The 23202-nt window shown below is 32.8% G+C and overlaps 4 protein-coding genes across 9 annotated transcripts; 1 reads left to right on the forward strand and 3 right to left on the reverse strand.

Annotated features, from left to right (window-relative positions):
- On the forward strand, positions 1 to 2217 carry LOC131660742 (protein IQ-DOMAIN 6-like). Of its 2 annotated transcripts, none has more exons than XM_058930046.1 (5): positions 1 to 204; positions 304 to 552; positions 664 to 891; positions 978 to 1091; positions 1293 to 2217. In XM_058930046.1, the coding sequence occupies exons 1-5, from the start codon at positions 139 to 141 to the stop codon at positions 1977 to 1979; spliced, it is 1344 nt and encodes a 447-aa protein (XP_058786029.1). In that variant the 5' UTR covers positions 1 to 138; the 3' UTR covers positions 1980 to 2217. The 2 variants fall into 2 exon arrangements, with proteins under 2 accessions (XP_058786029.1, XP_058786030.1); XM_058930047.1 differs by having other exon boundaries at positions 1296 to 2215.
- Positions 2218 to 2262: 45 nt separating this feature from the next.
- LOC131660741 (cytochrome P450 711A1-like) lies at positions 2263 to 6964 on the reverse strand. Its single transcript, XM_058930045.1, has 5 exons — positions 6613 to 6964; positions 4061 to 4213; positions 3010 to 3778; positions 2835 to 2930; positions 2263 to 2763 (listed from the first exon to the last, which is right to left on the reverse strand). The coding sequence occupies exons 1-5, from the start codon at positions 6852 to 6854 to the stop codon at positions 2422 to 2424; spliced, it is 1602 nt and encodes a 533-aa protein (XP_058786028.1). The 5' UTR covers positions 6855 to 6964; the 3' UTR covers positions 2263 to 2421.
- An 8150-nt stretch (positions 6965 to 15114) lies between these two features.
- Positions 15115 to 17705, reverse strand: LOC131655231 (heat stress transcription factor A-2-like). Of its 5 annotated transcripts, none has more exons than XR_009299691.1 (4): positions 17205 to 17705; positions 15931 to 16805; positions 15769 to 15829; positions 15115 to 15664 (listed from the first exon to the last, which is right to left on the reverse strand). XR_009299691.1 is itself a non-coding variant. In XM_058925123.1 (2 exons), the coding sequence occupies exons 1-2, from the start codon at positions 17517 to 17519 to the stop codon at positions 15990 to 15992; spliced, it is 1131 nt and encodes a 376-aa protein (XP_058781106.1). In that variant the 5' UTR covers positions 17520 to 17705; the 3' UTR covers positions 15115 to 15989. The 5 variants fall into 5 exon arrangements, 1 of the variants encoding a protein (XP_058781106.1); XR_009299690.1 differs by having other exon boundaries at positions 15769 to 15832; XR_009299689.1 differs by having other exon boundaries at positions 15116 to 15829.
- Positions 17706 to 18630: 925 nt separating this feature from the next.
- LOC131660744 (probable ADP,ATP carrier protein At5g56450) lies at positions 18631 to 23196 on the reverse strand. The gene is made up of 2 exons (XM_058930048.1): positions 22658 to 23196; positions 18631 to 19602 (listed from the first exon to the last, which is right to left on the reverse strand). The coding sequence occupies exons 1-2, from the start codon at positions 22982 to 22984 to the stop codon at positions 18970 to 18972; spliced, it is 960 nt and encodes a 319-aa protein (XP_058786031.1). The 5' UTR covers positions 22985 to 23196; the 3' UTR covers positions 18631 to 18969.
- Between the last annotated feature and the right edge of the window lie 6 nt (positions 23197 to 23202).

Raw genomic sequence — 23202 nt, forward strand, 5'->3', positions numbered from 1 at the left:
TTTTTTCAAATTTCAAATCTCCAAACACAACAACACCCACGATTACAAGCAAACCCTTCTTTTTCTCTCTCTACTTTATTACACTTCAATCACAATATCTATCGGTTATTCACCACTTTCTCAACCTAAACTATACTCATGGGTGCTTCTGGAAAATGGGTGAAAGCATTAATCGGACTCAAAAAACACGACAAAGATGAACATGTAACTTACTTCTACTACTACTACTTCTTGTGTTACTAACATTGCATCTGAAATAACTGTTTGACTTTTTGTTTGACTTTTTTTGGTTAATGTTTGAAGGTGAAGGAGGGTGTGAAGAGTAAGAAATGGAGGTTATGGAGAAGTTCTTCCGGTGATAACGGTTCTTGGAAAGGCTTTAAAGGTAACAACTCTCACAAAGCAGTTTCTGAAGGCTCTGAATCTCCAACTGCTGCAGAAGCTTACACTGCCGCAGTAGCCACCGTTGTTAGAGCTCAACCTAAGGATTTTAGACTCGTTAGGCAAGAATGGGCTGCTATAAGAATCCAAACAACTTTCCGCGCCTTCTTGGTAATTTAGGGTTTATGTATTTTGGAAATTTTGAATGTGGTTTTGTGTGTATTATTGTAGTGTTTGTTGGAAGGAACTGTGTTTATGTAAGGGTTGTTTTTGTGAGTGCAGGCAAGAAGGGCTTTGAGGGCTTTGAAGGCGGTGGTGAGGATTCAAGCACTAGTTAGGGGTAGGCAAGTGAGGAAGCAAGCTGCGGTGACATTGAGGTGCATGCAGGCGTTGGTTCGTGTTCAGGCTCGAGTGAGGGCTCGTCGAGTGAGGATGTCGATGGAGGGACAAGCTGTGCAGAATATGCTCAATGAGCGGCGGACAAAGCTTGAACTTTTGAAGGATGCTGAGGTTTTTATCATGAAATGACAATGGGATGTTTACAAGTTTTGGTTTTAGTTAGGTTTTTCTAAGAAATTTCTTTTGTGGATGTGCAGGAAGGGTGGTGTGATAGTATAGGAACATTGGAAGATGTGAAATCGAAGATTCAAATGAGGCAAGAAGGAGCTTTCAAAAGAGAAAGAGCACTTGCATACTCTCTTGCTCAAAAGGTAATAAATTAAGTTAGTAACTAAATTAGGTTAGAAAAATCACGATTTAGTCCTCGAAAAATGATTTTTTGTTTAACACATTAGTCCTTTTAGATCGGTCGGTCTAGTCTCTGAAATTGTTTGTTAGAAAGTAATGTTTCTAATTCACAAATCATCTGGAATATTGTTAGTTTCAGATGCTTACATTTTTGAGATTTTTAGCAGCAATGCAGGCCAACTTCAAGCACTTATTCACAATCCGCCGCCTCGTTTTCCTCTCTCAAGAATCCAGAAATGAACAAAGCTAATGGAGGATGGAGTTGGTTGGAAAGATGGATGGCAGCCAAGCCTTGGGAGACAAGATTGATGGAACAATCCCATGCTGAAAGCTTATTAGATAAAACGCCTCCACCACCGCCGAAGAAATTTGTGGAACCCTTTGTAAGCTCTAATTCAAAACCATGCTCAGTCAATATTAAGAGGAACAATGTTACAACAAGGATTTCTGCTAAGCCTCCTCCCCACATCGGACAGGCTACTCGTTCGTCCTCTAGTCCAAGTTCCGAGTTTCGGTATGACGAGAGTTCTGCATCATCTTCTATTTGTACATCCGCAACACCAATGTCAGGGAACACTTATGAAAGGACTGAGGATAGTAACAGCAACTCTAGGCCAAATTACATGAACCTAACGCAATCAACCAAGGCGAAGCTAAAATCAGGTAATAATCCAATGTATAACCGAGCTCAAAGGCAACAGTCAATGGACGAGTTTCAGTTTATGAGGAGGGCTGCAGGTTTCTCTAATGGAGATTCTAGAAGTATTGCTGCTTCTGACCATTCACTCAACTTTTCTAGGCCACTTCACCTATCAACTCACATGGATAAAAGCTCCGTGAGGCCACGGTGATAGAAGGAAACTCAAACAGCTCCAGGAAACTTCTCAAGATCTCTTAATTTATTTGTTTTTCCAAGAATTCAACAACTTGTTGTCTGTTGTAATTTAATCCGAGTTAGTTAACTAGCTAGCTTCAAGAAGAACCAGATGTAGCTTATGTTCTTGTCCTCCATTTGTATAATTGTTCATTTGTGAGTTTTGATTAATACTCGGTCCTAAGAGTTTTCTGTATGAATCGTCAATTAATGGGAAAATCACACTTTGTCAACAACATTTTTCGTCTTGTTTTTCACTATTTAAAAGCTAGAAAACCATAATAGCATCCTTTCATTAACATACATTATTTGGTATATGACATGATTATTCATTACACTATCTCATAATACTTATTTCTAATAGTTTATATCTCATTCTCCAACTTTTGGTGTATGCAAGTACAGTCTTAACAGTTTATTTAGGAGCTCTGCATTGTTCTTTTTAAGACTCTGAGTTTGACTCCATGCTTGAAGTTAAGGACTATGCCATATTCGAGTTCTAAAGGGCTTTCCATGTTAGGTGAATGCCGAAACAAGTATTTTCTGTATAAATGAATGAGCGAAAGCTTAATCTCTTGCAGGGAAAATTTCTGACCGATGCAAGCCCGAGGACCAATTCCGAATGGTATGAAAGCATAAGGATGCCTTCTCTTCATTTCATCACAGTTAGGATCAAACCTTTCTGGTTTAAACTTTTCTGGCTCTGAAAAGTTTTTCGGATCTTTTGCTAGAACTCCAAGTGCTAACCAAACCCAAGTCCCCTGCTTGAACCAAACTACATTAGTGACAGATTTGAAGCATTGATGATCATGCAAAAAGGAACATGTTTTACCTTTGGAAGAAGGTAACCTCCGATTTCTACTTCATTCGATGTTTCTCTAGCAACTAATGGCGATACAATGTAAATCCTCATTGCCTCTTTGATCACCTGCATTAATTAAATAGAACATCATAAGCGTTAATTTCTATACACTCGATTTTTCAGGATGTTCATTCGAGTTAACTACCTGATCAAGATAAGGGAACTTGTCATGAAGATCTTGAGAAGTCGGTATTTGATCTATTGAACCAAACCCATCAATCTCTTCAAGCATCTTTTTCTCGACTTCTGGATGCGCAGCAACCAAATAGACAACAGAAGACAATGTAAAGGAAGTAGTTGCAGAACCAGCAAGCAAGTGTTCATAAGTAACAGCACTGATATATTCAGATGTGAACACATTCTCCGAAACAGCTTTTGATTCTCTAGCATTTAGTATAAGCGACAAGAAATCCTTTGAACTGCGCGTTCTATCTTTCATTCTCTTGTCCACAATCTCATCGAGACGTCCTCCTAGCTTTTTGTTAGTACGCTCGATTTTCCAGTCCATAGTCCCCGGTATTCGCTTCAAAATCTGTCTAAACGGCTCTTGAAGAATCGGAACAAGTAAACCAAGTATGATCGAGAACGAACCCGACAAATCCATCTTAAGTTGAGTTGTCGAGTATATATGTTGATTGATAAAATCCGTTACTTCATTATCACCAACATTCTTGATTTCGTTGCTAACGGAATGAGGCTCAGAGAGGCCAAAGTTAACACCGAACGCTGCTTGTCCAATCACGTCGGTCGCGAGTTTAAGTGATAAATTAGAAAAGACAACATCTTCATTTTCTAAGTCAAGATTCTGAGTGGCAGATTCTATGAATGATTGCATTGTTGGCACTAGTCTTGCTAGATGTGACGGTTGGTATACCGACAAAATCGTGTTCCTCATTGTAGACCATTGTGAATCCCTGCAGATCAAAGTGGCATGAAACTGTTACAAAAAACATTGTGAAATGCTATTTTGTAAACATCTGCCGACAAATAATGTAGTACTGAGTTTCTTGCCACTTAGAAAAGGTAAAGTAATATTCAAACTTAGTGGCAAGTCCACTGAGAAAAATGTGAAAAACCATATACTATGAAACTTCATTTCATGTGATTCTATGTGCTTGCTTATCAATTTTATTCTGTAACATGACAAGAACAATAACAACAACAAAAAACATTATGGAATATGAAATGTTTGTTACTTGGTGAAGAAGAGACCCTTTTGGTGAAGTGGAGAAGCTTTAATGGGAGAAGGAGTGCTTCTGTTTGAAATGTCTTTGAATTTTTTGATTCCTACTTCTTTACACAGTTCTGCATCTGCTACTATTATTAGTGGTTGTCTTCCCATGTGAAATCTGCAGTAATAACCATAAAGTGGGAAAAAAATGAAATTATTTGATACAGTTACAAAAAAAAAATGATGAAAAAAAGATTATTTACTGTCCTCTCTCTTTGATTATTTTTAGTAATGTTGAGCTTTTTATGGTATCATGAGTTGAGAATTTTCTTGCTTGGAGGGACACTCTATCATGATGTTGCAGCAACTTAAAGGCTAATGATTCACCAGATGAGTGAAGAATATGATGATTAAGATGATGATCAGAAACACTCTAAGTATTCTGCATTGTAGTGTGATTTGGAATAGCAATAATGATCCTAGGCTTTCTAGCTCTTTCCATGGGTCCATGACAATTGAATTAGGATTTATGTTCCATAAAACTTTTAAAGTTCTTTTTAATTTCAATAAATTTAAATCAGGTTATTAAAAAGGATTTTAGGTGTTTTATGTGACAAAAAAAATACTATTCATGTTAAAAGAGAAAAATTTATCGATCAATAATAATATTGTACGGAACAAAATATTAGTTAGTTTAAAATTAGTATGGAAATGAAATACGTATAGCATAGCAGAGATGGAGATGTTAGGTTAGATGTATGATAAAATTAAAAGTTACAAATTTAAAGAATGTGTTGAGAGTAATAGAAAATATTGTGAAAAATAGAGATATATAAATTTGTGCATGTAAAGATAAGATTTGTAGTTTATGTTGCAAGAAGAGTAAATTAAAATCGAAAGAATAGAAAGAAGTCTTAAAAAGATTATAAAAGAAACAATTAAAAAAAATCTTAAAATTAATGAATCGAATAAAAATAGGATTGACCCAATCAATTTGGAAATTTCGTTCCAATTTTAAAAATTAACTGAAATTAAAAAGAATTATAATAATTAAAAATAACATATCAAAACTAAAATTATACTATATTAATAAAAAATAAATCGGATATTACTCAATTTTAGGTCTTTGTGGTGTAGGATTGATTACTCTGGTACATAACTAGGGGTGAGAATAGGCTGTGCCGAGTTAGGCTTTGCCAAGTCTGAGTCTAACCTGTTAAAAAATTTAAAGCTTAAGTCTGGCCTGTAGTCTATCGTAGGCTTCTTTTTTAGGCTTCAATCTGACCTTTTTGAAGGCCTGATTGGATTGTTAGCCTATTTAAAAGTCTATTTCATTTGAAAATTTATAAATAAGTCATTTGAAAGAATTTATGAAAGTAACTTATGACATTATTCATAAGATTTTTTTCATCTTATTTTCATAATTTCTTTAAGATAACTAATATTTATTTTTATATTTTAATTCAAAATACAATATAATAATAATAAAATTATTTAAATTTATTTCAATAGGCCAATCTCATATGCTTAAAAGATTTTTTTATATGAAATATTAGTTAAATAGGCTTATAAAAAGCCTAGGCCTTTTTATTTATATAAAAAGTCTGGTCTGGCCTAGGTCTGTGTAGGCTGGGCCGTACGTCCCTGATAATCGGTCTGGTCTATTCTCACCCTTATACATAATTGATCAATAAAATATATACTACTTCCTCCGTTCCAAAATAATTGTCACATTTAAAAAAAATTATTCCAAAATACTTATCACTTTAAATTATCAATACAATTTTATATTTAATCTTCTAATTATACTTTCTAATAAATACGGTTAAAAAGTAAAGACAAAAAAAAAAAAAAATTCCTTAGTAGATCATCCAACAATGTTATTGGTAAAAAAAAAAAATCAAAAAGCAAAGCTATCAGCTTATTATAACAAATCGACCGACGTTGGCCAATAGAAAATAGACAAGAACATATATAAAAAAATATTTTATTTTAATAAAATATAATCCAAACGCATATGAAGCTGGTGTCAGCTGGGCCCTTCATATAATTTTTTTATTTGGAAATCATAATAGAAAAAGGACAACTAAATTATTGTATGATTTCTTTTTAATTTATTTAATAAATGATATATCTAATATACTCCTTCTAATCTTTATTATAAAAAACCATTAACTTCATATTGATTATTTAATGTATTTAAACAATAAATAATTAAAATATAGGTCATGGTAACGAGTGTCCCAGGGACACTAGTTAAAAATTACAAATATAAAAAATATTTTTTAAATGAATCAATAATTTAAACTTCCAATGCATTGAATATAAGTATTTTTAAGAAAAATATATTCTTTATTTTTTAGAAAAGTCAATTATTTTAATTTTCATTATATTTAATACAAGTATTTAATAAATAAAATATATCATTTTAAACTTTTAACCAGTACCTCGGACACTCTTTAACATTATCCTTAAAATATATTAACTATTTTAATAAATTTAAAAAGTGAATTTTTGATTTCAATAATCTTGAAATATCCAAAAAAAAATACAATACATAGGTGTAAGTAAACAAACCTGTAGATAGGACCATATTGCTTGGCAAGTATTGAGAAAACATCAGGACCATGCTTTGCTAACAAGTGAAGGTGTCCTACCAGAGGAAGTGATGGTGGGCCTGGGACCTTTCTTACTCTCCAATATGGCCCATACAGATAAATCAACCATCCTCCAACTAAACTCAATAGTGTAAACATTGCTGAACCAAAATAAACACTGATTGGAATTGAAAACCACCATTCCAAATCCATCAACACCATTCCAAATTTCACAAGAGAAGAAAAAACACAAACTTTAGTTATTGAAGGTTGGATGTTTTAGTTTCACTTAACTGCTTCAAGGATTGAGGTTTATATAGAGAGGAAATGGAGGTAAATGGACTTTTTATTAATTTTGTCCTTATGTGATGATGATATATGAGAATTAGATACCCTTGTACCCAATCCAATCCACTTTTATAATTTATTCTAATTATTAATGTGTAATAATCAAATCAATAATAGGGTATTCATGGGAAGACAAAAATAATGGAGTATCACAAGTCACTTTGGCTTGAAAAGATACCTACGGCTCATGCATGTCTTTCTACTCCCATAAAGTGTTGAATTAAGTGTGGAGACCTATTCTTCTACTCTCTCTAGTTTATCTTTATTATAATTTTTTTTAACTTATTGAATATATATATATATATATATATATATATATATATATATATATATATATATATATATATATATGATGTATCTGATTTATAAATAGTTACGTGCATGAAGTAAAGAAAGCTTCTATCTCTTTTATTGGGTTGGAAAATGATTTACTTCCTCTAAAATTTGTTGATTTTCTCCTCGACCAGGTGGCTCATCTGGTGAAGATCGCGGAGATTAAAGGCCGATCTTTGGCTTCTGTTCGAGGCATCTTAGGATCTACTAAAAAAGAATTAGGGTTCTTGCGTCTTTAGAATGCTTAGCTAACCCAACAGTTGGATGACTGTATGATTTCTACCCTTGAGGCAGCCTCACAGTCATTTGAAAATGTTTTGCAAAAATGGTGCACTTCCACCGCCCTTTAACATTTTCTAGGGAGAAAATCTGGCCGGATTAAACAGTAGATGATGGGAAAATCATTTCTCTGCAGAAATAAACCTATTAGGGCCCTCTGTTCCCCTTTTTGTTTGTGTACTTTTTTTGTAAGTACCTTGTAATGAAAAACCATGTAAATATAAGAAATGTAATACTTTTTCTTACATGCTTGAAGTGTTTTTGTAGGATCCTGAATGCATAGTTCCATATCTTTGCAAACTTACAAGGTCTTCTCTCAAAGTTAGTTAATTGGACGTGACTAACACCAGATCTTTGCAAAGACTTGTTATTATTCCACCTAAAAGAATGCCCTAGTTCCACTAAATATCACTCCTACTAAATACTTTTGACAAATAATATTGAACTAATTGTCACTGAATATAATTTGACAAATAAAGAAGTATCTTTCAATTCATGATGGGTTTGTCATCTTTCAATTCATGATGGATTTTGAGCACCTTTAATTTAACCAAGACATTTTTTAAATAATTTATTCTCTAAAGTACGGAAAAAAATAATCAACTTTTCTCGAGAAAGAGTTTTTAACCATTGTATAAATCCATTTCTCAGCATTTTCCAATTAATACTTTCACCAAAATGGAGAAACACAACAAAAGAAAAACCACTATGCATCCTATTCCTCTATTACTCACGATAGCGACATATGAGAAAACAAGATGATACCGAAATTTTATTCTTTAGCCTAAAAGAATAATAATTGATAGCTAAGAATTACTATCAACACTTGTTCTACTTTCCTCATTTTCACAAGCATTTGTGCTTTGCAATTCCTAAGGAATCAACACTTCTTATACATTGAATTGACCTCAATGTAATTCATAAAGAAAAGAAAAAACATAATTAATTTTAACAAAAAGTAAAGACAAGAGTAAGAGGAACATGTTAATCTTTACCTTTTTTTTTTTCTTTCTCTCAACCCATCCTTTATCCTAAATTCTCAATAGTCTTTTTTTAGAAGCCAAACAAAGTATTACAATTTTTTTTTTTTTGAAGATAGTACAATAGAAAAATATGACTCAAGTTTTCACCCTTTGCACCTTAGAAAATAATTAGGAATGATTTTTGGTCCGTTTTAAGTTGTCTTTTATCATAAATAAGACCATAAAAAAAGAAGCATGTATTTGCCTAACTATAGTGTACATTCTTCAATTAACTATAGTGCGCATCTTGCAAAATACTTTAAAGACTTGATCATTTGTATGTAACTACGAAAATGTTGGCTTCTGCCTAAATTTTTTGGTATTAATGCTTTCATTGTTTTCTTGCTTAAACATTAGTAGTAAAGTTTGTTGTGCAAATATATTTTACAATGCACATAAGGTTCGTGTATTCATTTGTAACAAATGTTGATTTGGTGGTGTATAATTTTGGCACAATTCAGGTATTTTTTAAGTAACACACATTTATGATAGAAATTCCATATATTTATTCAAAATTTTAAGGTGATAAATGTTTAAGTTTTTTACTTATAAATGTTCAAATCTCCACATTTTTAATGAATGTAAAACTTTTTCACACTATTCACAATTGTAATTTTTTTAACATATAAAAGGAGTTTAGATGATATTCATTGTTAAACAATCTTTAATAGAACTTTTACTTCCACTCCACTGTATACTTAGAATATGAATATGTTGTTAAATTTTGAAAATTTGAAAATTTAGTCTAAATTTTGTTGATATTTTTTTATTAGTGATATTTTTTTTATAATGATTGTTATTTTGGGGTAACCAATTGCATAATAAAATGAGCCTTATTCATCTCATCCACTCTATTGAGTTTAAAAGAGAGTTCATCCACTCTATTGAGTTTAAAAGAGAGTTTGAAGTACACAATCTCTGATCTTCACTTTCACTACGATTATCTTGAATCTTAATTAACTTGCGAGTTGGAGTCCTAATCATGCAGGTACTTCTATTTTGGCTCACTGTACCAAAGATTAGCAGCATCAATTCAAGATCAATGTCTTTGATTCAAGATGTGTTATGAATATGATCGCAACCTTTGGTCAAAGAAGTCGCGTCAGTGAATCGTTTAAGAAGCTTCGTTCCAACATAGCTTTGGTAATCTTCTCCATGTTTGGTTCCGAAACGGAACAAGGACGCCGTATGTGGAAATCGACTGTTGATTCCTACGATTTCCACGAGGACAAGTCCAATTCTCAAATCGAGAATCAGAAAGCGTCTTTGAAAGCATTTTTGGTGAAGAAATCTAAGTTCAACGAAGTAGAGACTCATACATGTGACGGTGGAATCCATCAAACTCCAATCCAACTTTGATCGATTGTTCATCTCGATCCCAAACCACCACAAGAAGACACCAACAAATATCTTCAAATATGGATTCAGATTTGTGGAATTCCGACTAGTCATATTCAATTTGAGCTTAAGTCTGCCATGAATCTTGACCTTTAACTCCCTATGAGGCCTATTAATAGATCCCCTTGAATCCACTGAGCTAAGATTCAGGTTCCTTTTCGCCTCCAGCCGAGCAACATGTCCACAACTACCGAAGAAGTCCTCAGATAGATCTCCACAAATTCGAGCTCATGTTCATCACAAATCCAATCAAAGATAGAAGAAATAGCATCTGAGAAAGGTCATAGGGCATTCGTACTATAGAATGATAAGGGAGTTGCGAGGTTATTGGCCTCTTAGAGTATAGGGAAACAGGAGATTAAATGGTCAACATGGTATCAAACCCAGTGGAGCAACTAAAGGGCACATGTCTCTCCATCGACGTCTAAAGTCCCCAACATCCCGACAACATTCCAAAGGGCATACTATAGGCCCGATCAAGGTGTAAATCAAGACGAGAAAAGATAATTCGTTTACTACGGGCCTCTCAAGCATAACTACCTGGGATATTTTATATGCTTGGAAGCTAGAGAAGCGTCTGAGGTCCGTCAAACAACACGAGTTCATCACCTGGGCTTAGAGCTGTCAAACAAGCCCTATTATTAAAAGCCCTAACTATTTGACCCCATTAAAATCCTATTATATTGAGCCCCAAATTATTGAGATTTATATTGGGCCCTAAAATTTTAAGCCCTTTGCATAATGCATCTTTTTTTGGCCCCATTGAAGGGGCCTTATTTTATTTAAAAACTCATAGAAACTTCATTTCCGTCTTTGATACTTTATTTAATAGAAGGCTCCATATACAATATTGAAAACAAGTAGAAAAAAAAAAGAAAGATTATTTGTTTTTTTGGGAAAGTAAGAAAAAAAAGTAGTTTAAAACGATCAGAATATCAAAGTGTACAATGTTGTTGCTCTTTAATACTTTATTTATATTAAAATGTTCCAAACTTTTATTATTTTAGTTAGACATAGGATTCGGTTAGAGAAAATCTTTGCGGTTTCTATGTTAGGGTCAATTACATCAAATCAAATATTCAAAATATATTTACGTTTTAGATTTGCCTGCACCGTTAAGCATATTTTTAAAAATTTTTATTAAAAGTTATTTAATTTTTTGATTTTTTGATTTTATTCTATTTTTTAAAATTAAGTTTTTTATTTTATTTGGGGCCTTATAGCCCTTTTTTAAATTTTGGGGCCTTCTAATATTGGGCCCTATGTATTTTAGGGCTTACTTTTTTAAAATTATTTTAGGCCCTTTTATTATAGGGGCTAGGGCCTAAATTTATTGGCCCCTTAAATTGACACCTCTACCTGGGCTTCTTTGGCTCCCGGTCAAACCACCAGGAAACCCGAACACCCTAGAAAGAGAGATCGAAGCCCAAAGGTAACTAACTGCCCTAACCACGATAGGTAAGACCTAGGGGCCACCCATTAAAGACTGACCGTCTCCGAAACCAAAGATTTTGCCCTCTAGATCAGCTAGTAGTCAAACTGACCATACAAATACATCCGAGGATGATCGATCAATACTTATCTCCTGTCAATGGTGGTACTTAATTAATATATTTGTATATTTATTGCATACATGCAATTACTGACATAATTGTCATATATATATTGTCGCTCTTCCTTCTATCTTGTTTCCTCTTTAGGGCACTAAATGTAAGTCTTCTAACTGAACTATTATCAGACCTTTCAATTATAACATAAAACCCCAATTTATATTCCTTGGTGCGAATATTAGAGCATATGAGCACTAAACTCAAACTCTTATACGTTTATAAATTCTTTGCCAACATCTACCTCCTTGGCATCGATAAGTTTGGCATTCGAAGACACGATAGATTTGGAAAAAATATCAACATATCTAAGGCAAACAATAATAGAAAATATTCAAAAGAATTTTGACATGAACACTTAACTAATCCATAAATACACTTATGTAAAAACTCAACTAGAATCCAAAAATATATTTTTAAACGCAACATAACTTTTTCAGCGTATAAACCAGATTAACGTGAGCAATGAAGAATGAAATAAATAATTTTATCTTAAATTTCAATTTTTCTTGCTCCATTTGATGTGAATGAAGTTTCTGGAATGTAAAGTTTAATTGAGAATAGAAAAAAATTTGTTACATATTTTAAAGAAAATGACTATTTAATCATAAAGAAGAAAGTAAACATGAAGCTATTTTATTAAAAATCACATTGAAAAATGCACTTTTTAAACTGTGATTGACATGTAAAAGTGGCACACCTGCTTTACAAATTTGAAGATATACTTTTGAATTGCTTACTAAATTGTTAGATTAAAAATATTTGATTTCGAAAATGCATATCTAAATTAAATTTATAGAAGAAATAAAATACAACTCAATTGAAATATATTTTCATATAATAACATAATAAGTATGCGTTTAAAAATGTATTACCATAATATGAAAGACATCTACGAATTTTTATAAGATGTTTTTCAACACTTAAGATGACATAAACATTCCTAACAAAAATAACTTTTGAATTTTCTTTAACAATAAAGCCCAAGTGAAGTTTTTCTTCATATTCTCGCACAGAGGTTCCAATTTATTTTATTTAGATTTTTTAATGCTGCTAGCTTATCTACAAATCATAAATATTTATATATTATAATTTTAACGAACACATAATAATATTTAATTTTGTTTTAACTATTATTATATTTAATTATTTATTAAATAGTTTAATTTTTAATAATTTATCTAACTTTTTGTAATGGATAAATAAAAATTTACCTTTTTTTTTAATTTAACAACTAGGTGAATTCTAAAATGAGGGAGCATTTAAGTCCCTCACTGGTGCACCACTATTAATATACCATTAGATCTATTAAAACAATCTAAAGGTTCAAATTTTTTTAAAACAAAGAAGTAATTGCAATACCTTCCCCTATCCAATCATCGCCCCTTAATCTTTTTTTTCCACTATTGATGGCACACATGACAAGCATTTCCAAATTCAATAAAACAAGGTGATTTTTTCATTCCGTTGCCATTTTTTTCTATCCCTGTTAAAAATCTTATCAATATCAGAGGAAATACAGAAGTTATTACTGATACTTTTTTTAGAGAAATAATTCAAAATAACAATTTATAATATTCTTCCTCTCTCTATATTTTCCTTCATTATCTCTTCTCTTTGCTTCTTCCTTTGGGTGTGTAAATGATTAGTTTTTTTATATTTAATGAGAAATAAATTGATCAGAGATGAAAAAAATAAAACAAGAAGAAAAAACTTAGAATTAAAATAAAAGAAAATTTTCAATGTGTCTCAAAATTTAAAAAGAAAAAATAAAAATCTAAGAACCATCTGTTTCTGGATTTAGAGGACAGTAGTAAAGGATAATGAGGAGGTTAAAAATTGAAAGAAAGAGAAAAAAGTAACCGTAAAAGAAATGGAAGAATTCGGTAATAAAAGACATAGGTGGTATATTTTTATTTTGAGTTAGATTATTTTAAAGATCTAATGATATATTATTAGTAGTACATGATTACCCCCCATTTTAGAATTCACCAAACAACTATGTTAAAAATGGGTGAGAAATTTATAATTGGGAAAAGATAACCTATACCCCAAAAGACACTAGTTAATAAAATATTTATAAAAATATTTTTTTGAAACGCATTCATTTAATAATATCAAAATTTTAAATATAACTTTATTACATTTAAATACATTTAACTTTTTTAATTATAGTATTCTTAACAGGACCGGCCCAATCAACGTAGAGTAGGGGTGCTCAAAACCAAACCAACCCAATAGAAAATCGCAAACCAAACCAAACCAAATCGAAACCGCAAAAAACCGCATTTGGTTCGGATTAATTTGGGTCATTTTTTAACAAAACCGCACGGTTCGGTTCGGTTTGCGATTTGTATTTTGTAAACCGAATCAAACCGCATTATGTTACAACCTAAATTTTACTTAACTCACATCCAACCCAAAATTAAACCTATTATACATTAGCCTTATGATTACGAACAATTTTTTCATCCTTACACATATAATTTCAGTCCCGATCTTCTCAAATCTCTAATAACATTATTTCACCTTCTTTGCCACATACATCTTCCCTCTTCTTCTATAATCTTTACTCTCCTATATTCTTTCTTTTTCACCTTCTCATTTTTATGTAAATGTTCCGTATTTCAGTTTCATTTTTATCGCACATCTTCTTCTCTAATCTCTCAACACTTTTTCTTTTTCTTTTTCACCTTCACTAATCGTTCGTCTCTTCTATTTTTTTGTTTCATTATAATATTTTTTATATTGTTTTATGCTATTATTTTATGTTTAATATTCCACTTTTCTCTAATTTAATTTTTACATATTAAATGAAAAATCGTTGTCAAAATATGACGAGCTTTGTTGTTATTTGTTAGTGTATGAATGTCTAAATATAAAAATTTTATGTTGTCATATATCTGTGTATGTATGGCTCAATAAAATATTTGTAAAAAACCGAACCAACCGAACCGAACCAAACCGCATTAGTTTGGTTTTGTTCGGATTTTTTTTAAAAGCCAACCGAACCAAACCAAACCGCACTATTTTTTCTATTGCGGTTCGGATGATTTTTTCGTCAAAATCGCCCAAACCGCACCGCGAGCACCCCTAACGTAGAGGCCCCGTTCTAATTTTAAAAATGAGCCCAAATTTTAAATATAAATACAATTATAATAATTTAAAAAACACATAAAAATTACATTTAAGTAATCAATAATATATTTAATTATAATTATTTTAAATTTTGATTTATCTCAATTTTTGTATGTATTAAATTTTTATTATAGCATTTTTATTATTTATTAGATTTTTAATATAATATTTTATTTATTTGAATTAATATTTATGAAAAAATTGAACCTTTTAAAATTTTGGGGTCTCCCAAAATTTGAGACCCAATGCTGTAGCACTTCCTGCAAATGCACAACAGGGCCGGGCCCTGATCCTTAACATGAGCCCTTAGGGCACATGTTAGCATGACCCTTATAATTAAATCAACATTAAGGTTTAATTCGTTAAACTTAAACTGCACATTCATTACATTGTATATCTTAACCTATCGATTATGTTGAGTCATCAACACAACCACCACAAACAATATAATCCAATAAATATCTATTTAAAAATTTCATCAGAAAAATTCAAATAACTGTAGAGAAGAAAAAAAGAGCATCAAGGAAACTAAACAAAAACAAAGGCATCCTAATAAACTAAAAAATATCTTAAAAAAAACAATTAAACTTATCACACATAAACTCGACTTCAATGCATTTTCACTTATAAGTACATCATGTAAATTCAGTCCCAAGAAAACCAACATTAACCAACCCATCAACATGTTACTCTGTCTATTTATCTGAAAAATGCAGAATCTTAAACTTTTAATAGTGCACAATTAATCCATCTATTTTGAAATTGTCAAAGAACAATTGAAGTGTTGCTAAAAAAAAGCTATAAACCCTCCTTGAACAATGAACATTTGACAATCCAGTAATTTGTAGGCCACTACTTTTCCCATTCCATCATAATCTTGAATATTTGCTTCACTTTTAGTACAGGCCTGCAAAATGTACAATGTAGTTACAAACAAAAGGACATAATTAAAAATAGTACAGTACTATAACTTATTTAGCACAAGCAATAATTCAAACTACTTCACACAACTTATATTGTTGTTCAATTAAGGATACACATCTTTTGGCTTCCTCTGCATCTACAATCTTCCCTGCTGCATAAAAGCCATTCATATTCTACATCAATTACCATCACAGAAATTTTTATTAATCATCAATCATAAAACAACAACATAAACGACAAATCCCATACCAGCAAGGTGCAAATGAAGTGACAAAAAAACAAAGATCAAAATTCTACAACCATTTTGATTAAGGTTCAAAATCCATTTGATCAACGAGGTTCTGCAAATCCACAGTCCAATCACCATTCTTTTCTACCAAATCCTCAACCGGTGCATCAATTTGTGAGAACTCACCAATCAAAACTTCATCCTCTGGATTCCCACCAACCAACTCTTGGTTCAGTAAATCCTCCCAATCACCCAAATTACTCTCATTAGCACTCGGAACTGAACTCAATGATGCATAGTCTTTGATTTCACTCTTCGACTCATTATCATAAGCACTTAACAATGTCTCTATCTCAGACTCTATAGCAGTCAAGCCCTCTTGTTGTTCTTGACTAGAATAATCCACCACAGATTCAATCGGCACTGTCATCATCGTCACGGAATCCTTCTGCAAAATCTCCAAACTTGAACTAGCAGTGAGCCTCCTCTTCCGCTTCATTTCAACACCTTTCAACTCTTTCTTATTCGCCAATTGCTGAATAAAAGATTGACTACTAAGTGCTTTTGCAAGAAAAGCCATCATCTGTTGATGTTTCTTCTCAGTAACCAACAGCCTAGCTTCCATAGCAGATAACTGATCCCTTGAATTATTCTGCTGCTGTCTCAGTTTCACAATTTCAGCCACTAAAACAGATCTGTCTCTCCTCAACCTCTCAATCTCACCTTCAAGACCAAACTCTCCTAATTCTATACAAGCACCGCCGCTTTCTCGCTGCATAGATGGCGATTGTGCTACATTTCTTCTTCTCTTGATCGTTTTCAACAAGTTCCTCTGTCCAGCTAAAAAACCTTCATTCGCAAACTCCCATCGATCCGGATCAACTTTTCTAAATCCCTGCATGTATATACAAAAATCACTCAACAATTTTCATCTAATCATAACCAATTTTCAACTAATCATAACTAACTTATAACTAATGATAACCAACTTTTAATTAATCATAACCAATTTTCAACTAATCATAACTAACTTATAACTAATTTAAACAAAATTTAACTAATCATCACAAACTTATAACTAATAAACAAAACTCAACAAATCATCACAAACTTGAAAATTCAACTAATCATAACTAATTTAAAAAAAAATTCAACTAATCATAACTAACTTATAACTAATTTAAACAAAATTCAACTAATCATAACTAACTTATAACAAATTGAAACAAAATTCAACTTATACTCACAACAATCAATCAGATATAATTTTTGAAGAAGAGATAAATATACTTACATAGGTATTGAGTTGACGAACGAAGCTAGAGAAATTGCTATGTTTGAAGTACCGAGGCAAAATCGCAGTGGAGAATTTATTCAAATCCCAAACGACGAAGCTATTACGAGCTCTGCTCCACGAAACGATTCCATCGGTGGAAGGATCTTCAACGACATCAAAGGTTTTGGTGAGAAATGGAGGCGGACCTGTTTCGTGTAACCCTTCCATTGGTTTTGGTTGAAGATTTGAATTGGAGGAGGAAGATGAACTTGTTGATGAACCAGCATTTGTATATGCTAGTGTTTCTTCTTCTTTTACTAAAATTCCCTTCATAAAGAAAGCTTGTGTGTGAGACTCAATTTTAGAAACGGGTGTAGTTAGTTACTCTTAGTTTAGTTGAGGGGTTTGAGAAGAATGGAATGATTTAATTAAAGGGGTGGGTGGAGTAAGAAGGTTCTAGAGACGGATTGAGGAAATTGGTGTTTTGGAACTTTCTGGAGATTGGTTACTCTTACGTGGCATAAGATAGTTTTTGGACAAGTTCTGGAAAGTTCTCGACTTATCAGCTCTTTACACCTAAAAGTCTTTGCTGTATCAAACTGGCTAAAATTCTCCGTTTTTATTTTATTTTATTTTTTAACTTTCACTTCTTATCCTTGAAAATATAATTTTCACTTTATGAGAATATTTATTTTTCTTAATGCAACTTTTCATGAAAATTAGTGTATTCCTCAGTCCTCACTAAATAAATCGTTTTTATTTTATGAATAATTGAAATTTGACCATTAAACATGTTTATTGTAAAACAAAAAAATAATTTAACATATAGAATTATTATAAAAGACAGGGTTGAAGTAATGTGTATAGTAGAGAATATTGTGGAAAATAAACTTAGAAAAGTCAGAGAACTTAAAAATGAAGATCTAACAATACTACTAAAATAATATTAAAAGATATTTTAAAATTAATGATTTAGATAAAAGTAAATAGATTAATGAGAAAGTTAAGGATTATTTTATTAAAATATTTATATAAATTATATTAGCTATTTATTAAATTAAGAGTCATGGTTAAATAAAATTTAAAAATATAATTAAATTTCTATTTAATAATAATTAATTAATTAAATAATTTAATACGACTCAAATATGAGAGAATTTTAGAATAATTCATTTCGAAATAATGAACACGTTAATTGACCATCACCAATAGTCTGGAGTACATGTATTCCTACAATCTCATCTCTCATTTACTAACATGTCTATTTACTAATTTACTAACATGTCTATTTACTAACATGTCCGGATAAAAAAATTAAAATTGCAATTAAACCTTAACAATACATTCTCTATGGATTTTCCTCCTCATCCACTTTTTCCTTTAATGTTGTCTATTTATTATTTTTTAGGTATATAATCATAACACCATGAATTTTTATAAAAAAAGTGCCGTTAGTCTCTTTTCTTAAGAATAAAAAAAGTAAGTATATATAAAATACAAAAAGGAGAATGATGAGAGTTTGTCAAATTTTTATATTCCAAGCATAATCTTATTACACCATCATTAATTATTGGCTTCTAATCTAATCTTTTGGCTTTGACAATTTTTGCTTAATTAACCTTTTTAGATTGCTGACTATTGAAATTCCATTCAAGATGCATTTTCAAATGAACTATAATGGAGCTCACTTGTACTTTACAAAATTACCCTAATCCTCACTCAAAATGTATGTATATCAGGTATCAAAATGAACTCAGTTAAATATGTAGGGTTGGTGCTTCTGTCACAATCCTCCCCAATTCATAAATTTCTTGACCTCATCATACAAGACTAAGATAGCTGCAGCTCCAGTGCTCCTAAACACATTCGAAACCGTGCCACGGTAGAATGAAACCAATCCCTCAGTTCGATAGATTTTCCTCCAGCAGTCGAGGGTGCTAGTGTACACCGGGTGTTCCATGCCAGACTGCATCATCATCCTCCTACGAACTGTGTCTAGCGGGTATGATATTAGACCGGCTGAGGTTGTAACTGCTTGAGCTACCATCCAACGTTTCCACAGCACCAACTCGGGTTTAGATTCTTCAGACAACTTCTCTTTTATGGTATCGAACCCTCCGAAGTAAAGACCTCTATGAACCACCATACCATGTAGTGATGCAGGAAGGCCCCTGTAAATCCCCCGAACCCCGTCTTTTTGGAATATTGTGGCTAAGAAATGGTAAATGCCTCGGAATTGGCGCGCTTCCGTCCTCCCAATGTCAGCGGCAAGGCGTGTGTGTGCGATATCAAGGGGGTATACCAAGATAAGTGATGTACAACCTGCTGCAGATCCGGCAACAAAATTAGCGGATGCACCAGAGAAAAAATTATCGGCATTAGAGTTCCCACCCCTTAATATGCTTTTGTAAAGATCCTGTTGAAAAAATTAAGACACTGTTCATCATGACTATACATTAATTACAACAGTATAGAGAGATTCAGCTTCACCTATAATAAAATTTCATCAATTACACGAGTGACAAGCATAACACCATCACAAAATAGACATTGAAATACATCAGTTGTGGAAATAAAACTTCATAATTGATACATTAAATGGCCTAAAGTTTTAGAATATGATCATATTCCATCATCTTCTCGGCATAAAAATGCTAATAAGAATGTTTTTTTGCCACATTTCACAAACTTCCATGCAGAAATTTGCTTAGCATCAGCCACAATTCTATTAGATAATAATGTATCGCCTTGTGAGAATTGGTACCGACAATCCTCTCCTACATTTATGTTTGATAAATTTTCATTATATTCTATCTGTTTCAAAATAATTTAAATATATTGACACAAATATGTATATAGACTCATTGTTTTTGCAGATGCACCTGCACCCTTACCTTGCATTTGTCAAAGAAGCTTACTCCTGCCAAGGATTTCTAACAAATACATGAAAGAAGGAAAGACAAGATCCAAATAAGAAATTTGGGTCCGTGAATAATGTCCTTTGAGCCATACTGAAACATGCAGCAGGTCATACTGAAACATCTATTGGATATCACTCGTTTCAAGAAAAACCAACCAAATGTTTGGTAGAAATGTAAAATCAAGTAAGTTCAAAGAAAGAGGTTTTCACTATAACTGGACAGGACACCACAATCTCGCCCCCTTTTGAGCCTGCGAGCACCCACCAGTGCTCTGTTTTCTTCATCTCGCTCATAACTACAGATCCTCCCCCAAGACCTAATCCTTCTGTAGTATGGAGTTGTGTTTCACACTGTCAAAATTCCATCGTAACCTCCTTGTAGCTTCCACTTGCATGCAATTCCACCTTGAGCACTCAACCCTCACCGCCACATCTTCTCCAATGGAGCGTCCCCCACCTGATGACCACCCTTATCCTCAGCTCTCAAGGTCTCTCCCTCACCTTGTGATATGGGTCTAACTCCGAAGTGTCCTCCTACAAAAAGCCACCACTGCAGTTTTTTGTCTTGATCTCACATCCACTATCAGGTTTGAGATCCAACAACTATGCATTTGCTGGTGCTGTTTTTTTGTTTCCCCTGTCTTGTTTGTTGGTTGATGTTTAGTGTCTTGTTATTGTTCTTTTTAGTTTGTTCTAAGTTTGTATCTGACTATTTGTTGTGTTTGTTGATAAGCCCCAAAAGTATTTGGATTTTTGGAATTGCAAATCTGGTGCAATGCTAATGGTGCTTTCAAGTATTTTCTAAGCATGGGGTTCAATTGGTCATACTCAAGACCACTTTTATTGATATGGGCCTACACAAGCCAAAAGTTGATATGTAGATGGGTAAGATTAAATATTGTGGATCATCTTTTCTTCTGGACCAATGACCATATTCAGTAAAAATTGGTTTGGTTGTTTGGACTCCAGTTTTGGTCTAGTAATAATGCCCTTGTGGCTTCTTTTCCCTCTATTTGTATTATGGTCACTTGTCATGCACTTGCCTGACTAAGTTATGTGTTCTAGACTTGTTATTGAATGAAGATTGTTTTCCGTAAAAAAAGAACCTAATAAAAAAGGTATATAAAAAGATAAAAAAGGGTGGAGTTTAAATACATTATTTTATAGAGTAATGCATAGAGAGCATTTCTAGAACGGAATTATTAGAAGTTGATATCATTACATATAGTAATTAGAAAGGAATAATTCTATAATTGAAACTAGGATTATTGTGAGAATAGGGTAGAATGAGAGAATTAGGAAAGGATGTTAGATTATAAATTATAGATGAGAATAGAGGGAATCGTCAAGGCATTTTGGGAGGGACGACAGGGAGCTACAGAGCACAGACCCTCAAAGATCTACAAGGTAATGGTCAGGGACAATATTCACTATTTGTTCTAGTAAAAGATCAATTTCCTATCATATATTTCTTACTATCTTCTTTACAGGGTAAGGTCAGATTTCAGTACAGGGATGCGGAAGGATATCCTAGCAAGTAGCAACAATCAGCATTGCAAATAGTAGCAAGAAAATAGAAAAAAGACCTTCAACTACAAGAACATAAGCAAAGAAAAGGAAGTCCCCTTATCATTTAAAAGTGTGAATGTTAGTGCTTCTCAAAAGTCATTCTGTCAACAGTTATTGAATAAAATCCATCTTGTAAATTTGCAGCCTGGATAATAACTGCAAATAACAATCCAAAAATTTGAGAGTTTTTCCTTCCCGGACATAGGTACCATTATCAAGGAGAAGAAGTTATAAGGGATGGAGCACTACTAGGCAAGGACAGTATATGGGTGACATATATAACAAAACGAAACTATTAAGAGTAAGCAGTAGTGAACTTGATTGGATGAGAAAAATCTGTTAGATAGGGAGAGAAAAGAAAAACAGGAGTTAATTATAACATGCTTAAGGACAAATAATGGACTCCCTCGTGTGAATTTAACAGCAAATGAAATTTGATATTGGAAGTAAAGTACTATGCTTATTAAGTAATCCATGCAACTCAATCGAAAAATGGGCTTCCCTAGTGATTGCCATACAATCCCAGCCACATATAAAAACAACAAGATAGACTTCCATCCACATCCCTTCAAGATTCGGGGGACGCGTCAAGCCGAGTAGTGAAGGACATATCCCTCTTCTCAAACCATAATAGTTTCTTACTATTATGTAAATAATAACCAGGGTTTTAGAAAAAGGTCTGTGACTGCGAAAACGGCCGCGACAAAACGGTTTTGGCCGATGTTGATACCGATACCGTTATCACCGTTTTCTATATTAAAGAACAAATTGTGGTAAATTCACACTGCGATGACAACAATCAGTATAGCGACAATTGTACCGACCAAAATCGTGAAAGCCTGACCGCGACCGTTTTATAAAACCCTAATTATAACTAAATGCTAAACAGCATTCTCAAATCAACATACATCATTGAACACAAGTTCCAAATATTTGCATAATATTAATAACCTGCATTGCATTATGAGGAAAAAAAACGAACCTTTAGCGAGAAATTGAGTGCAACAGAAGGATAATAGCGAAGAACACTACTCCCATTACCACGCCACAAAGAGACAATACCTTCCTCCTTAACGGTCCGAATTATACAATCAAACATCCCCTTGAATTTTCTCCTTCCACTAGCAACAATAGCCAAGTTACTCTCTTGTGTCTGCAACAACAATTTAGCCCTCTCAATCGGCGCAACAAGCGTATGAACCGCACCACCCATCAACGCACCAGCCATAAGATCGCGTTGAAAATTGCTGAACCGAGAAGAATTTCGCTTCAATTTCAACCTTTTTTCTTCATCCTCGCCGCCACTCATCCTTCGATTCGCCGCAACCTCAATTTTTTTCACAAATTTACAAACTTTTTTCAAAAGGGTTCACACTAAACATGTTTAATTGAATGTGATTTCGCTTTCAGGTTTTTGAGAAAGCTTATCGAGAAGGAAACATGGAAAAGGTTGTCGTGTAATGTAGGTTGATTTGAACAAACGTTGTGGTGGGTTTTGGCTGCGGAAATTCGTTGGTTATTATATTT

Source organism: Vicia villosa, linkage group LG3, assembly GCF_029867415.1.
Source record: "Vicia villosa cultivar HV-30 ecotype Madison, WI linkage group LG3, Vvil1.0, whole genome shotgun sequence".
Classification (NCBI taxonomy): Eukaryota; Viridiplantae; Streptophyta; class Magnoliopsida; order Fabales; family Fabaceae; genus Vicia; species Vicia villosa.